The sequence below is a fragment of the Haemorhous mexicanus genome, chromosome 9, assembly GCF_027477595.1.
Source record: "Haemorhous mexicanus isolate bHaeMex1 chromosome 9, bHaeMex1.pri, whole genome shotgun sequence".
NCBI classification, from domain to species: Eukaryota; Metazoa; Chordata; class Aves; order Passeriformes; family Fringillidae; genus Haemorhous; species Haemorhous mexicanus.
Genome location: NC_082349.1, coordinates 1,271,817 through 1,289,402, shown reverse-complemented (window position 1 = coordinate 1,289,402; position 17,586 = coordinate 1,271,817). Strand labels below are relative to the sequence as shown.

The following is a 17,586-nucleotide window of genomic DNA, read 5'->3' as shown; positions in this document are numbered from 1 at the left end:
CAGAGGGTGAGGTCTCCACCTGAGCCCAGGTGTGCCTGTACCTCTGAGCCTTGGGGGCAGTGGGGGTGCAGAGCAGAAGGTGAGGTCTCCACCTGAGCTCAGGTGTGCCTGTACCTCTGAGCCTTGGGGGCAGTGGGGTGCAGAGCAGAGGGTGAGGTCTCCACCTGAGCCCAGGTGTGCCTGTACCTCTGAGCTTTGGGGACAGTGGGGGTGCAGAGCAGAGGGTGAGGTCTCCACCTGAGCCCAGGTGTGCCTGTACCTCTGAGCTTTGGGGGCAGTGGGGGTGCAGAGCAGAGGGTGAGGTCTCCACCTGAGCCCAGGTGTGCCTGTACCTCTGAGCCTTGGGCTCTCTCCTCCCTGCCCGGGGCCTCCAGAGGTGATTTCTGGCTGAGCTCAGGGTCAGGCTGGGGGCTCCTGGGGGGCTCTTTGGTTTCTTTACCTTGGACCTGGAATCCCAATATTGTGCCATGAAACTTCCAGGAGTTTTAAGCTTAAACTGCCCCCACCTTGCTGGAGGAGAGGAAGACCCAGCAGTTCCATTTTTGACAAGGTGGTGAACTTCAGGTGCATGAAGTTCCCTGTTTTATAGCATTTTCCTTTTCTTTTCATCCCCCAGCCCAGCTAGCCAACAAAAACCAATGCACTTTTGACAGAACCACTCTGGCATTTGTGAGTCTGCCATGAATGTGTGAAATACACTGTAAAAACCCCAAATCATATTCCATTGAATTCCACTCTCTTTAAGAGGACCTTTTTCTTACAAGCTGAAGAACAAAAAGGTCACTAATAGGAAGAAAATTGCAAGGAGAAAGGGAGGAGATAAATGCAATCCTGTTGAGTAGGTACCTGGAGATTATTCCTCAGGATTTATTCCTCAGGATTTCTTCCTGAGGATTAACTGGGGAAGGATGCAGGAGGAGGGCAGAGAACTGTGGTGAGGAGAAAATACCTGGTACAAACCATTAAAACAACTGGCAAGAGAAATATCACCAAATATTCAGGCTGAGGACACAAGAACATTAAATGAAATTATAAACATTAAATTAAATTTTAATCCAGAGGGACAGAATGTTTGGAAAGATCAGACTCCTGGAATCTGCCTGGAGCAGCCCAGGGCTCTGGGAAGGGATGAGGCAGAGGAAATGTGGGATTTTCTCAATGCAAACCCATCAAGAACAGGAACTAAAAGACCTGACTTGCTGATTTTGATATTTCTCATTGTTTCTCATGGAAAAGCAGAACAACTCCCTGAATAATTCCAGACTCCTCTTTGGCCAAAACTCACATCTTCCAGGAAGAATGAGAATGATGAAGAGGTTTGTTTTAATTGATGACTAATCAAGACATTGTTTGCTTATTGTGAATGGAGGTGAAGGATGTACAGTGGATTTGACATGCAGCTCCTCATTCCAGATGCTCCCTTTCATTATTTAGAAACAGTTTCTGAAGAGACACGTGCAAATTAATTGCAGGAAAAGCCAAAAGAGATCAGAAACCAGCTTATCTGAGGATGAAAAGTGAGCAGTGCACCTGAAATTCAATTACCTGGGATCAGAAACTGCCTTCAGCCTTTAGCTACATCACACACACCTGCAATTTCAAAGTGCACTTTAACTCCGGGCTGGAGTTTGTCTGCTAATTATCTGCAAAGCAAATGGAGCTTAATTATGTTTTATTTAGTGGGTTACAACTGAAATCAGGCCAATATTGTTCAAAATCCATTCACCCTCTGCCTACACTTCCGTGTGTTTTATCCTGGTGCAGGAAGCCAAGGAGAGGGAAGTGTGTCTGCACCCCCCTGACTGGAGCTGAAAACCCCTCCTAACGTCTGGGAAGGACAAGATCATCCTTTGCTTTCCTTCAGCTGCTGCAGTAGCTGTGCTCCCACTCTTGCCTCCATCCCAGGGAAATGAAAATCTGGAAAAGTTCCCTCATCCCAGCTCAGGAGCTGAAATCTCCTCTCAGCTGGGAACAGGGGGAGCTCCCAGCCCTGCAGGGAGGGAACTGCACTCCCATTTTTTGGTGGCACTTCAGGAGTCACCCCAGGCTCTGGCTGGGGCAGCTCAGCTCTTTCTGCAGGGCTCTGTGAGATCCCTGTGCCCACACACACCCCCAGGGATGTGTCCCCAGCTGCATCCCACGTTTGTGGTGTCACTGCCATCTCCTCCTCCGTGGGGATGCATTCCCTGGCTCTGCCAGCCCCCAGGACCCTGCTGGGGCTCAGCTCACTGGGATGCCTGTGTTTTCATTGAACAAAATTACCATCATTTTAACAAATATTAACAAACCACTGATTTCTGGAGACCAAACACCTAAAACCTCTTCCAGGCCACATGGATCAAATTCCAGGTGGAAACACGCAGGGATAATGAAAACCCACAGAAAGCTGTTGAGAATACTCAAGTTCAAATGATAGATAACACAAAATAAATTCTATATACCCAGCCACAAGAGCAGAATGTCAAGACTCATGGCCTGAGTCACCAGCTGGTTCAAGGACCAGATTTACACAGTGAGAATTTAATGAGTAAGAAGGAATAATGGTGGACTTGAAGATTTCAGATTTAGATGGAAACATGAGTGATTTAACTTAGCTATTCTAGTTGAAATTAAATATTTAACTTCAATATTTTAGTCCTAATTGAAATCGTGCCTGGAGTTGAAGTCTTCTGAAGCCAGCTTGAAGAGAAAACTTTGGGGGGGTTATTTTTTTAAGGAATGAAAATGTCTGACTGCAAATAAAACGCAGCACTGAGAGAGCAGCTACAGCTGAATGTGTAATATTTGTGCCAAAGACGTGGAAATCTGAGGGAGAACAATTCCTGCCCACAGGAATGGCTACAGACAGGGATATTTCAAGGACAGGGAGTTTATCACAACGTTCAGATAACAAAGGAGTGAAAAAGAAGGAAAATGTTTTTCCTCATTTATTTCCTTTCAGCATTAGAGCTTTGCCAAGGCTTTCAGGAATGCTGGCATTCCTGCAGACCTCTCCAAAAGCTTTTCAGCTCCCATGGGAAGGGATTCCCCTCCTTTGGTGGGGTAAGAGAACCAAGCTCCAGCAGGGCTGCAGGATGTAGGAATTCACCTTTTAGGGATTAATCCTGGGGTAGGATTTGTCCCTGTGCTTGGCCAACACCCCAGGGAGAGCTGGATTCTGCAGCTCGCTGGGAGCCACCAGCAGGGCAGCTCCTGGGAGCTCTCCTGATGCCCTCATCAACTCTGGGCAGGGTTAATTGGATTCTTGCTCCTGGCAGCAATCCCGAGGGCAGAACCTCCTGGCACACAGGGCCAGGCAGACCCAAGGAGCCTTGAACAGATTAAATGGGATGGGATGGAGATGGCCCATCCTCCTGTCACGTGCCAACCTCGCATCCCTGAAATTGAACAGAGTGCTGGGAGAAATCCACAGCAAAATTCCCATCTGGGGAGATCTCAACCCAAAAATTCAGCAGCATTGGGAGAAACAGCAACTCAGCCTAAAACTGGACAAAACTCAGCAGCTCAATCTAAACCTGAACTCAACCCAGCAGCTCAACATAAAACTTTACAGGTGGAATGGCACCGTCACATTTTCTGAAAAATCTCTTTGCCCAGGATTTTCTCCTGGGAAGCTGAGAAGCCTTGGAGAAAAAGGAAAACAAGAATTATCTCCTTTGCTTCTCCTGTGTTTTGCTGCTTTGGAATGTGGTTGGAGATTGTTTATCCAGCATGGGAATTGTTTTGACTTAATGACCAGTCATGGTCAGGCTGTGTTGGGACTCTGGAGAGAGTCACGAGTTTTCATTATTAACTTTTAGCTTTCTGTCTGTATCCTTCCACTATTCTTTGGTATAGTTTTAGTAGAGTATTCTTTAATATAATATAAGATCATAAAATAATAAATCAGCCTTCTAAGAACATGGAGTCAGATTCATCATTCCTCCCTTTGTCGGGGTACCCCAAAAATACCACAGTGGAACAAGGAACTCTGGGCTTTGAGGCTCCCAGCGGATCAAAACATCCTTTGGGGCTCCAAAACCCTAAAAAAAGGAGTCTGGAATTCTGGAGAGGAGCGAGGGTGCTTGGCAGTACCTCCACGGAGATCTCCTTGGGGGTCAGGGGCCACTTGTGCTCGTACTTGTCCTTGCCCGTGGGGTCGGTGCTGGCGGCGGGCGCCGCGTTCTCGGGCCGCACGCCCAGGCTGGGTTTGCTCACCAGGTTCTGCACTGACTTCACCATGTTCTTCAGATCCTCGGGGTAGGGCGTGGGGTAACGCTTCAGGTTGATCTCCACCTGGGCAGCCAGGAGAGGAGGAGGCAGAGTGAGGAGTGGGGGCAGGATGCAGGATGGGAACGGCGCAGAGGACAGCCTGGCTGCGGGTCTGGGCTGAGGGCGCTTCCCTCGAGGTTTGGTTGATCTGTCTGGGGAGTTTGAGGAGGTCAGGACTGAAAGGTGCTTGTTCCCTCTTTGGCAGCATGGAATGCAACCCCAGTGCCATAAAACCAGGGATGGAATGGTTCCCTGCAAGCCCATCTCTCCCCTGGGAGGGTGTTGGTAGCTCTGCGCTTTGCTGCCACATCCCACCAGCCTTCCCAAACAACCCTGCTGGAAATGCAGAATTAATTCAGCCACGCTCCTGGACTCAATTAATGTGAATTATGGATGGCAGCTGAGAGCAGAGCTGATCCTCTGGGAGCCACTGGCTCCTGGAGATGGATGATGCTCACACCCAGCCGGGTGTCTGTGGCTCTTTTCTGGCACGGGAGCACAGACCCAGAGCTCTCCAGGGAGTGCCCAAGCCTGACTGAGCTCTGACTGACTGACAGACAGACAGACAGATTTCCTGGAAAACCCCACTCATCTGAACTCCCCAACTTTCCCAGAGCGTGTCAGGGTGACGAGGCTGGGAAACTTCAAATTCCTGCTGGTGATCAAGGAGCTGGAGTTTAATATTGTTTCGGCTTCGCTGTTTTATTGTTTAATAGACAGTTATTTTCCACTTTTCTCTAAAAAGGTATTTTCTCCTGAACCGGTTGGAGGAGGGGCCAATTGAATCTGCTTTTCTAGAGGAAAAACTCCCAAATTTGCCCTAAACCAGGACAAGCACACAGCAGCTTCTACCTGGTGGTGTAGGTGAGCTGGTTTGAATAGCTCCCTGCCAGAGCTGCTGGGTTTAAATTCCCAACGAGCAGGAAACCCACAGTTTTGGATTTAGCTGGAAATGGTCTGTCCATAGGAATATTTCAGAGGCAAAAGCATGATTGATTTGGTAAATAAAACTGTGTCAAGTGCTGGCATCCAGATCCGAACCAGCAGAGAATAAATGTCAGGGGGTAGAACAGAAAATGTTAAAATCCGTGAGTGGGATGTCACTTTTAATAAAGAATTCCAACAGAGAAAAGGACAGATCAAGCCTGGAAAGCAGCACTGAAAGCTGTGCTTCAATTCTGGCTGAATGAAATCGTGTTCAGGGGTGGCCTGATGAGGCACCTGGTGTCTCCCAGAGCTCAGGCCCTGGCGTGGGCAAGGCACAGAGCAAATCCTCAGAACTCCAGCAGGGAGGAGGGACTGGAGCTGGGGTGGGACAGACCGCCCCAAACTGGGATTGCAGCAGGAGTTTCACCTCCCTGGGAGTGTTGGTGTCAAACAGCCAAACTCCTGCAGCCCTGGGTGGGGACAGCAGTGGGATGCAGATCTTTTCCTCAGGGATCCACCTTCCCCATCCCAGAGGAAATCTGTATTCCCTGCCAGTCCCTTCCCAGGGCTGCAGCAAATCAGCCTGACCCCGAGGAGAGAATTTTCAGAGTTCAAAATCCTTGATGGAGAAAAGCTGTTGAACAATCCCAGTTATCAAATCTTTTTTAGCATCTGTCTGGCTGAAAGTTCAGTTTGATGAGAGATGAAAAGTGAAAACTTCTGCTGTTAGGAAATGCTGCAGTGCTGGTGGTTACTGCCTGTTGAGAATTTATATTTATTTAAATTTATCCCTTAAAGCTCTGGTGGAACTGCTAAAAATGTCCATGTTGAAACCTCCAGCCATGTCACCCCCAGGGAAAATTCTGATAAAAGCTGTGGAACAACAGAAAACTTTCCCAGATGATGTTTTCCATGCGTGACCCAGAAACCTGCAATTCATCCAGAGTAAAATTCCACTTTAATCTATTTATTGTGAGGTGAAGGCTGCTTTTGGCTTCATTTTCTGTTTCACTAAAGCAGAAGAGTCCATTACCTCTGGGCACAGGAGCTGGAGAGGAATTCCCAACTGGGAAAAAGACTGGAAAGAAAAATTAAATACTTCCACCAAAGGGGTGGAAATACTTTTCAAAGGGGTGTTAAAATGGTATTGACAAGAGAACTGTTAATTTGAGAGGTAAAATCTGATTTAAATCTCCTCAGATGATTTTATCTCTGGCCCTACATTTTACCCTGGCTGTTCTAGCACAGTTAGAAATCTGCAGGGTTGAAGTGTGGGATAATTCCTTGATATTATTCAAGAAAAAGAGATTTCCATGCCATGTAAAAGCTGACAGGCTTGGAAATATCCTCCTGACAATGCAGCTGATTGAGGGATTGATGGAGAACTCTGCAGTGGCATGAATTTCACAAAACTGGGGGGAGGAAGTTCATGCTTTGAACTTCATTTTTCACAGGTGATGCCCTCTCCACTGCACATTCCACGAGGCTGCAAAGCCCTCGTTGACTTCTGCTTTGAGAGGAATATGGGATCCCCTGTGGGATTCAAATATTCCTGAAAAAGCAGTGGTTGACAGTAACTCTGTAAAAATTAATATAATAAATATAATAAATACAATATATTATAATATGGTATAATATAATATAATATGGTATAATATAATATAATATGGTATAATATAATATAATATAATATGGTAAATATAATATAATATAATATAATATAATATAATATAATATAATATAATATAATATAATATAATATAATATGGTATAATATAATATGGTATAATATAATATAATATAATATAATATAATATAATATGATATGATATGATATGATATGATATGATATGATATGATATGATATAATATAATATAATATAATATAATATAATATAATATAATATAATATAATATAATATAATATAGTAGAATATAATAGAATAGAATATTCATAATATAATCTGCAAATATATATGATCTGTAAATAAAGTTGGACTGCAATTCTGTCTCAATTCCCTTTGGGACAGAGCAGGAATTTGACATTCAAACCCAAGCCCAGCTCAGTTCAGGACCTGCCCACAAGAAGTGAATGCCAGAATAAATCCAGCAGTGCTCACCTTGACTTTCCCTGGGTTCTCCTCCTCTTCCTTCTTGTCCTCGAACTCAAAGGCCACTGTCATCCTCTGCTGCCTCTGCTCCTCCCAGAGCGTGGGGTTAAAACTGTCACTGTCTGACTGGAAATCTGCAGGGGATTGGAAAGGGAGCTGGGATTGATCCAGGTGGATTCTCCTGGTTGGGCACCTGGCTGATTGCTTGGAAACTGGAAGGGAGAAGTCACTCCAGGGTTTGAATAAAAGTGGGGTGAGAGTGGTGGGGAGCATCAGCAGGGCTTGGGGCAGCCCTGGAGCAGAGGGGCAGTGGGAAAATGGGAATTCAGTGGAGCAAAGGATCAATCCAGCCCAGTTTGGGAGCCCTCAGCCCCCACAGGAATTGCTGGCATTCCCAGCTCCCGCCTGGAGCCAGCAATTCCTGGGGTGGGCACACCCAGAGCTGGGCTCAGGCTGCTCCTGCAAAGCCTCTCTGAAAATAGAAGGGGTTCAGGAAGTGTCAGGGTGAAAGGGTAAATCAGAAAATGTCAGTCTGAAATGTAAATCAGAAAATGTCAGTCTGAAATGTAAATCAGAAAATGTCAGTCTGAGATTGTGAATCAGAAAATGTCAGTCTGAAATTGTAAATAAGAGAATGTCAGTCTGAAATTGTGAATCAGAAAATGTCAGTCTGAAATGTAAATCAGAAAATGCCAGTCTGAAATGTAAATCAGAAAATGTCAGTCTGAGATTGTGAATCAGAAAATGTCAATGTGAAAATGTGAATTAGAGAATGTCAATATGAAAATGTGAATCTGAAAATGTCAATGTGAAAATGTGAATAAGAGAATGTCAGTCTGAAATTGTAAATAAGAGAATGTCAGTCTGAAAAGGTAAATCAGAAAATGTCAGTGTGAAAATGTGAATTAGAGAATGTCAGTCTGAAATGTAAATCAGAGAATGTCAGTCTGAAAAGGTAAATCAGAAAATGTCAGTCTGGAAATGTGAATCAGACAATGTCAGTCTGAAATTGTAAATCTGAAAATGTCAATGTGAAAATGTGAATCAGAAAATGTCAGTCTGAAATTGTGAATCAGAAAACGTCAGTCTGAAATTGTGACTCAAAAAATGTAAATGTGAAAATGTAAATCAGGGAATGTCAGTCTGAAATTGTGAATCAGAAAATGTCAGTCTGAAATGGTAAATCAGAAAAAGTCATTCTGAAAATGTAAATCAGAGAACGTCAGTGTGAAAATGTGAATCAGAGAATGTCAGTCTGAAATGGTAAATCAGAAAATGTCAGCGTGAAAATGTAAATCAGAGAATGTCAGTCTGGAAGTGTAAATCAGAAAATATCGGTGTGAAATTGTAAATCAGAAATGTCAGTCTGAAAGAGTAAATCAGAAATTGTAAATCAGAAATGTCAGTCTGAAAGAATAAATCAGAAATTGTAAATCAGAAATGTCAGTCTGAAAGAGTAAATCAGAAATTGTTAATCAGAAATGTCAGTCTGAAAGTGTAAATCAGAAATTGTAAATCAGAAAATATCAGTCTGACATTGTAAATCTGACAGTGCAAATCAGGAATGTCAGTCTGAAGGTGTAAGTCTGGCAGTGCAAATCAGGAATGTCAGTCTGAAGGTGTCAGTCTGACAGTGCAAATCAGGAATGTCAGTCTGCCAGCCTGGGAATGCCAGGAGTCACCCAGGAGGGCCAGGCCAGGGGTGTCAGCGGGGCAGGCTGGGCCCCAGCCCCCTGGGCCGCCGGCTGTACCTTCGTCGCTGCGGGGCTGCTGCGGGAACATGTAGTTGGTGAGCACGCGCTGCTTGGTCTCGGGGTGCGCCTCCGTCTGCAGCGGGATCAGGGCCTTGGACTGCGGGGGGACACAGGGAGCACAGCCGTGAGGGCAACAACAGGAGCAACAGCCACAGCAGTAATAGCAGTAACAACTGCAGGAACAGCAGGAGTAACAACAGCCACAGTAGTAATAGCAGTAACAACTGCAGGAACAGCAGGAGTAACAACAGCCACAGTAGTAATAGCAGTAACAACTGCAGTAACAACAGGAGTAACAACAGCCACAGTAGTAATAGCAGTAACAACTGCAGGAACAACAGGAGTAACAGCCACAGTAGTAATAGCAGTAACAACTGCAGTAACAACAGGAGTAACAACAGCCACAGTAGTAATAGCAGTAACAACTGCAGTAACAACAGGAGTAACAACAGCCACAGTAGTAATAGCAGTAACAACAACTGCAGTAACAACAGGAGTAACAACAGCCACAGTAGTAATAGCAGTAACAACAACTGCAGTAACAACAGGAGTAACAACAGCCAGAGTAGTAATAGCAGTAACAACTGCAGTAACAACAGGAGTAACAACAGCCACAGTAGTAATAGCAATAACAACTGCAGTAACAACAGGAGTAACAACAGCCACAGTAGTAATAGCAGTAACAACAACTGCAGTAACAACAGGAGTAACAGCCACAGTAGTAATAGCAGTAACAACAACTGCAGTAACAACAGGAGTAACAACAGCCACAGCAGTAATAGCAGTAACAACTGCAGTAACAACAGGAGTAACAACAGCCACAGTAGTAATAGCAGTAACAACAACTGCAGTAACAACAGGAGTAACAACAGCCACAGTAGTAATAGCAATAACAACAACTGCAGTAACAACAGGAGTAACAACAGCCAGAGTAGTAATAGCAATAACAACAACTGCAGTAACAACAGGAGTAACAACAGCCACAGTAGTAATAGCAGTAACAACAACTGCAGTAACAACAGGAGTAACAGCTACAGTAGTAATAGCAGTAACAACTGCAGTAACAACAGGAGTAACAACAGCTACAGTAGTAATAGCAATACCAACAACTGCAACAACAACAGGAATAACAACAGCTACAGTAGTAATAGCAATACCAACAACTGCAGTAACAACAGGAGTAACAACAGCTACAGTAGTAACAACAATAACAACAACTACAATAACAACAACAACAACAACAACAACAATAATAGCAATACCAAAAACTACAATACCAACAACAACAACAATAACAACAACCACAATAACAACAACTACAATAACAACAACAAAAACAACAATAACAACTACAATAATAATAACAATACCACCACCACCACCACCAACTACAATAACAATAACAACTACTACAATAATAACTAAACTACAATAACAACAACAATAATAACAATAATACAATAATAATAACGACAAGAACAGCCAGGACAACCAGAACAACCAGAATATTTAATAATAATACTGATAATACTACTAATACTAATACTACTAGTACTAGTACTACCACTACTACTAATAACAACAACGAGGTAACAACAACAACAATAATAACGGGGATAACAATAATAGTAATTATTAATAAAAACAACAATAATAACAACAACAAGAACAGCCAGAACAACCAGAATTATTATTATTATTATTATTATTATTATTATTATTATTATTATTATTATTATTATTATCATTATCATCATCATCATCATCATTATCATTATTATTATTAACAATAATAATAATGGGAAAATAACAACAACAATAATAACAGGATAATAATAATAGTAACAACAACAATAATAATATCAACAATAATAACAATAACAAAATAACAAAACCAATATTAATGGGATAATAATAATGGGATAATGATAATAGCAATAATAATAATAATAAATAACAGTAATGTCAATAATAATAACAATAATAACAATAATAATGGGATAATAATAACAACAACAAAAATAACAACAATAACAACAACAATAATAGCATAATATAATAATAATGATTATAATGATAATGATAGTGATGATGATGATGATGATGATGATGATGATGATGATGATGATGATGATGATAATAATAATAATAATAATAATAATAATAATAATAGTAACAGCCCCAGCAGAATGGGAACCCGTGCATTGACTGCTGGCAGCCGGGCAGTTCCAGCCCCCCTGGCCAGGGAGCCCCAGGCTGGCTGCAGCTCTGCAGGAGCTCAGCCTCCCCTGGGCTGGGGGAGAGCGGAGCCTCCCGTGCCTTCCCTGCACCTCCTGGCATTGCCAGCAGAACGGGGCAATCCTGCCTGCTGCTCCAGGGAAAAGAGTCAGGGAGCACCCCTGGCACTGCACACTAAAACACTCCTCGGGATGCATTTTAAGCCAGGCCTAACGAGGAGTTAATTAACGATGGGGAGTGAATTCCTGGTGGCTGGCAGTTCACCTGGGAGTAAACCTGGTGCAGGGCAGAACAGAGTTCCCAAGGAGCATTCCCGGGGAATTCCTGCTGGGTTTGACTGCAGCTGGGGGTGTTTGATCACTGCTTTGCTCTACCCAAAGTCACCCTGGTCCAGGAGCGACTGTCACAGCCCAGAGAGTGGAAATCAATCCTTGCTGTGCCACAGGAAAGTCAAAATGCTGGAAAATGTTGTATATTTAAAGGGCTGGGGGTGTCCTGTGCCTGGGCTGCACAGCCAGGAAATGTTATATTTTAAAATGCAAATTTTTAAATGCAAAACCCCCAAGAATCCTCATTTAACACATTAAAATTTATTCCTGATTTTCTATTACCCCCCTCCTTTCAGCTTTCACATTTTTGGCTCAGCTCTAAAACTGAATGTACATTTCAGACTTATTTTAGGGCTCAGCTGCTGCTGGAACCGTTGCATTTCTCAGGGTTCCTGTCCCACAGTTTGGTTTAAAATAGAATCCCAAAGAATATCTGCTGTGAACCAGAGTCCTGGAACAAAGAAGGGCCCCCTCAGATTTCAAAGGCTCAGAAAAATGAGTTTTCTCCAAAGCAAGACCCAGAGTCCTCGTGCAGCTTTGACTTGTTTGAACTCTCCCTGACTGCAGTGGAGTTGGAAATGGGCAGGGATGGGAGAATGGGAGGGAAAAGGGAAGAGGAAGCCAAGGGTAGAGGAGCAGATGGAGCACGGGGTGGGAACAGGGTAATGACGAGTTTGGGAACGAGCATCTTGAATTTCTGCTCCAAAAATACTCCCGTGCTACTTTTGCCCTTTATTTACTACTTTGGTAAGGAGGCAGAAGCTGATCCTGGTAAAATAAATCCTGCAAAAGTGATTTTTCCGTGGTAAAAAAATGACACCCAGCAGGATTTATGGCTGGATATGGAAATCTGCAGCTGGGCTGGAAGCAACCCCTTCCAAAATTCTTCTAAATCTTGTGTTGAGTGACAGGGTTCATTGACAGCCCCTTTCCTAAGGAAAATGGGAATATTGAAAGGCATTACCTGGTTGTCAGAAAGCCACAAGGCTGCCAGCTCTTTGAGTTTGGTAAAAGTGAAGGGCAAATTCTTCAGTCTGTAAAGGAGAATATTGGGACAACATTGAATCCTTTGATTTGTATGCAGCATATTTATCACACTGAAATAGCAGAAATTTCACTGCTTTTAAAATCAATTTTACTAAAATGCAATATTTTATCTATGTTCCTCTTATTGGTATTCCTGTTGTTCCTATTATTATTATTATATATCTGATTAATATTCCACATGGAGAGCTCGATCTGGAAAGTAGAACTGCTGACACCACATCCTTTGGTACTGAGGAGAGACTGATATTTTCCTTTGGTTATAGTGTAATAAAATTACACACATAAAACAGAAAAAAGAAAAAAATCTTGGTCCCAGGGAGCTTTAGAGGAGCCTCAGAGTCACTCACAGGGCTCCCTTTATTGGACACTGGGTGTTTGGAACAGAAATATTCCAAGATGATGGAAAATTCATTTTTGTCGGAACGTCAGACCAAAGATTAAAGTAATATAAATATTCATATTGAACCTAAATGACAAAATTCAGTGGATCAGGGGAAAAAAAACCCCAGCATTTTAATGAGACATTTAAACACAGTTTCCTAAAAGGGATCTGGGAGTGGGAATGGGAATGGATGGCAGGATATTTGTGGAATCCTCATTGAATTTTTTTCCATAACTCCTTCTGAACAGGCTGTTTTTATAGAATCATGGAATCCAGGGTGGTTTGGGTTGGGAGAGACCTCAAATCCCATCCCATCCCATCCCATCCCATCCCATCCCATCCCATCCCATCCCATCCCATCCCATCCCATCCCATCCCATCCCATCCCATCCCATCCCATCCCATCCCATCCCATCCCATCCCATCCCATCCCATCCCATCCCATCCCATCCCATCCCACCCCATCCCATCCCATCCCATCCCATCCCATCCCATCCCATCCCACCCCATCCCATCCCACCCCACTGTTCCATGGGCAGGGACAGCTCCCACAATCCCAGGCTGCTCCAACCTGGCCTTGGACACTCCCAGGGATGGAGCAGCCATGGCAAATCTGGGAATTCCATTCCAGGGCCTCCCCCCCCTCACATCCAAGAATTCCTTCCCCATTTCCCATCTAACCCTGCTCTTTCCCAGCACATGGCCTGGCCCAGCCATGCCCTGAGGCTCTCCCAGCTTCTGGGAGCAACAAAAAGGAGCATTGGAAAAGCCAAATCCTAAATGAGATTTGGGAAGAATCAGGAGGAGAAACCCTTTTGTGCCAGACTCAAACCCTGCATCCCACAGAAGTGATTCCCACGTTTCTGGGCATCTCAGAAGGGAACACAAAAGTCAGGATTAGACTGAAAGGTGTCTCTGGGAGGGCACTGGGATGCTCCAGGGAACTGGGGTGGAGAGCTGGGAATCAGAGGGAGAAGAGCTGGCCACAGCCCTTGGAATCATGTGGGACAGGACCATTCCATGTTGGTTTTCCAGTTCCATTCCCAACCAATCTCAGAACTCTGCATTTTTCATTTGCTTTGCCAAAGCCCCTGGATACAGCTTTTAAAGGTCAAACAAGGCCTGATGTTAAAGTCTTTGTAAGAAAAAACCTCAAATTCAAGGTCAGAGATGGGGAGCACCCGAAATCATTGCTGGGCTTTGGACATTTCCAGCCAAGACAAGCCCCAGCCTCTTTTCCCAACACAATTTTTTTTTTTTTTTGCCTTTAAATTGTGCAGTGCAGGAAAAATTCTTCATCTGTAGCAGCACACGTGCAAACACCCTGACCAAATCCTAATTCCTGACCAGGAGGAGGGAAGGACACGGGGAATGGAATTTGTGGGGATGGATGGTGAGGTCTGAGGAGCTCTTCTGACTTCTGTGGGAGTGAGCCCAGGAGCACAGACAGAAAGGGGGGATTCTCTCAGCTCTTTTAGGACAGAGAAGGGGAATTCACTCAGCTCTTCAAGAATGGGAATGGGGAATTCCCTCAGCTGTTTTAGGAACTGGAGGGGAGGGATTCTCTCAGCCCTTTAGGATCAGAAAGGGGGGATTCTCTCAGCTCTTTTAGGAACAGAAATGGGGGTTCTCACAGTCCTTTAAGAATAGAAAGGGGTTTTTCTCAGCCCCTTTAGGAACAGAAATGGGGGTTCTCTCAGTCCTTTTAGGAACAGAAATGGGGGTTCTCTCAGCCCCTTTAGGAACAGAAATGGGGGAATGAGCAGAATGTGTCCCTTCTTCCAAGGGCTCCAGGGAAAGAGCTCCTGGGATCTCCCTCCTCAGCCAGCTCCAGGGAAGAGCAGAGGGCCAGAACTGCTGTGGGAACATGGGAATGTTCCAGCAGGAAGGGGAGCCCCAGCTCTCTTTGGTGTGACCCTGTGGGCTCATCCAAAGGAACAACAGGGATTGCTGGAATGGTGATGAAAGTGAAGCTGGGACCACAGACAGTTAAAAAATCACTAAAATCCAACATTAGGAAGGTGTCTGGCCTTAATCCAAACTCTTTGGCACAGAATGTCAGAACTTTTTAGTTTTCATTAGGGTGGGAAGTTCCAGGGCAAAAGAATTACCCCAGCATCTCAGCAGGGCAGTGTTCAAACTCAGCTGGAGCTGGGAGCCACGGAGCAGGAAAGGTTTGGAAAGATTCACTTCCCAAACCACTCCAGAAAAGTAGAGGAGACGATTCCACCAGGTTTAAAGACAATTGAGCCAGGTTTAAGGGTTGCAGGTCTGGGATCTGGGTCACCAGACACCACTGGGGGGGAGTGGGAAGGGCACAGCTGCCACATCCCACCCCATGGAATATCACATCCCACCCCATGGAACACCACATCCCACCAAATGGAATATCACATTCCACCCCGTGGAACACCCCATGGAACATCACATCCCACCCATGGAACACCACATTCCACCCCATGGAACATCACATCCCACCCCATGGAACACCACATCCCACCAAATGGAATGTCACATTCCACCCCGTGGAACACCCCATGGAACACCCCATGGATCACCACATCCCACCCCATGGAACAAACACCACATCCCACCCCAAGGAACACCACATCCCACCCATGGAATATCACATCCCACCCATGGAACACCACATCCCACCCATGGATCACCACATTCCACCCCATAGATCACCACATCCCACCCCATGGAACAAACACCACATCCCACCCATGGAACACCACATCCCACCCCAAGGAACACCACATCCCACCCATGGAACATCACATCCCATCCCAAGGAACACCACATCCCACTCCACACCACTGGGATGCTGGTCCCATAATCCCCTTCCTCCCTGGTGGAAATCCCAATCCCATCCCAGCTAGGCAGGGAGCTGGAATTCTGCTGGAAGCCAGGAAGGGGGGGAGCCCTGCCTGCCCCTGTCCCAGCTCAGCACCCGAGGCAGTCCCTGCCCACCAGTGATGGCCCTGGGACCAGCAGGAAAAGCACTGGGGGAAAAAAATGGGAAAAAACCCCAAATACCTCCCAACAGTTTCCTGCTCCCCCAGCTCAGAGTCCCGTCAGGATTCCGGGTTGGAAAAGGGGGCAGGACCCTGCCCAGGGAAGGCTCCCTGCATTCCTGGCTCCCAGGAAATCCTGGATCAGCACTGTCCTCTGCCCCGTGTCCCCTCCTTTGTGTCCCCACAGGGCAGAGGAGGGACCAGCCCTGGGGACATCCACTGGATTTGGGACAGGATGGAATTTGTGCCCCGGAATTGCAAGGCAGGACAGGATGGAGCTGAATGAGGGAATTTTAAACAATATTAACAATATTCCAGGGGGTTCTCCATGGCTTGATGTGATTTCTATTTTTATGTTCAGCCTGAATCTCAGCAATGAAACTGGGCTGGGAAATCCTTCCCGAATTTTTGCTGAGTGTGGATGGCAAGTCCTGGAGAGAAAATGGAATTCACCCCCCACATCCTGCACCAACTGTGCTGACACTGCAAATCACCACACTCCTGGCACATCCACAAGGATAAATCCCAAGGAAATTCAGATTTTCCATGTGCCTGTGGCAGCACAGGGATCAAGAACAGCTCATTTGAAGCATTTTGTTCCTCATCTAAGCACAGTCCTGTGCACGAGGACAAACAGATCTAGGGTTTGACAAAAAAAAAAACCTCTGCTGGAGGAAATGAAAAGTGTTCCTTGCATTTCAGTGGATGCAAGATAACTAATTTTTGTTTCCTGGTTCCCTGGGTATCAGCTTCTTAATCATTAAATATTACAAACCTATAGACAATATCTCTCTTTTTTTTTTTCTTTTTTCTTTCTTTTTTTTTTTTTTTAATGGAAATAGCAGGAGATAAAGGAAAGAAATGGGTTTGAAGCTATTAAAACACACCAAGATCCAGATTTTGGCCTTTTTTAGTTTTCTTGAAGTTTTCTTGTGGATTCAAAGGAGCTGAGACCAAACCACAAAGATCAAGAAAAAACAACCAAGATTCTTTCCTTATAGCCTAAATAAGTAAAATGATAATGATACTATTTTTAAACCAGAATTCTAAAGATATTTTTAAATTTTAAAATGTATTTAGAGAAATGTATCTTTATAAAGACCTCAAAGGAAAAGTTTAAATTAAAAAAAAATTTCATAAATTGGCTAAAAAAAAGTGCTGTGAACTGTACCTGTTGTCACTCAGATTTAACACCCTCAGCTTCTGCATCTGGCCAATCTCATCAGGCAGAAATTCCAGTTTGTTGGAGCGCAGGGACATCACAGTCACGTTCTTACAGCTCCCGATCTGCAGGAATGGAAAAGCCCAAAGGATGGAACCCACACCTGGGAATGTTCATTTTCGGGTCGGGAGGGGCCTAAATTGGGTTTACTGAAAGCCACAAAAGGCAGGAAATCCAAAATTCATCCAGAAGATGACATTTTCCTGCTGGCAGGAACCTCAGGAAACACCTGGGGCTCCTCACAGGGATATTCCCAACATTCCATGGATTTACTGCTCAGCCTGAGCCCCAAGCACCTCGGCAAT

At 44.6% G+C, this 17,586-nt stretch overlaps 1 protein-coding gene across 1 annotated transcript in view; it reads right to left on the bottom strand.

The window, feature by feature from the left end:
* LRRC7 (leucine rich repeat containing 7) overlaps positions 1-17,586 on the bottom strand; it is a 62,043-nt gene that overhangs the window by 15,815 nt on the left and 28,642 nt on the right. Inside the window, exons 11-15 of the mRNA XM_059853538.1 lie at positions 17,231-17,346; positions 12,575-12,644; positions 9,041-9,140; positions 7,305-7,423; positions 4,075-4,275 (exon numbers count right to left, since the gene is read on the bottom strand). Of these exons, the coding sequence (XP_059709521.1) occupies positions 4,075-4,275; positions 7,305-7,423; positions 9,041-9,140; positions 12,575-12,644; positions 17,231-17,346 (606 nt within the window). The remainder of the gene's footprint in view (positions 1-4,074; positions 4,276-7,304; positions 7,424-9,040; positions 9,141-12,574; positions 12,645-17,230; positions 17,347-17,586) is intronic.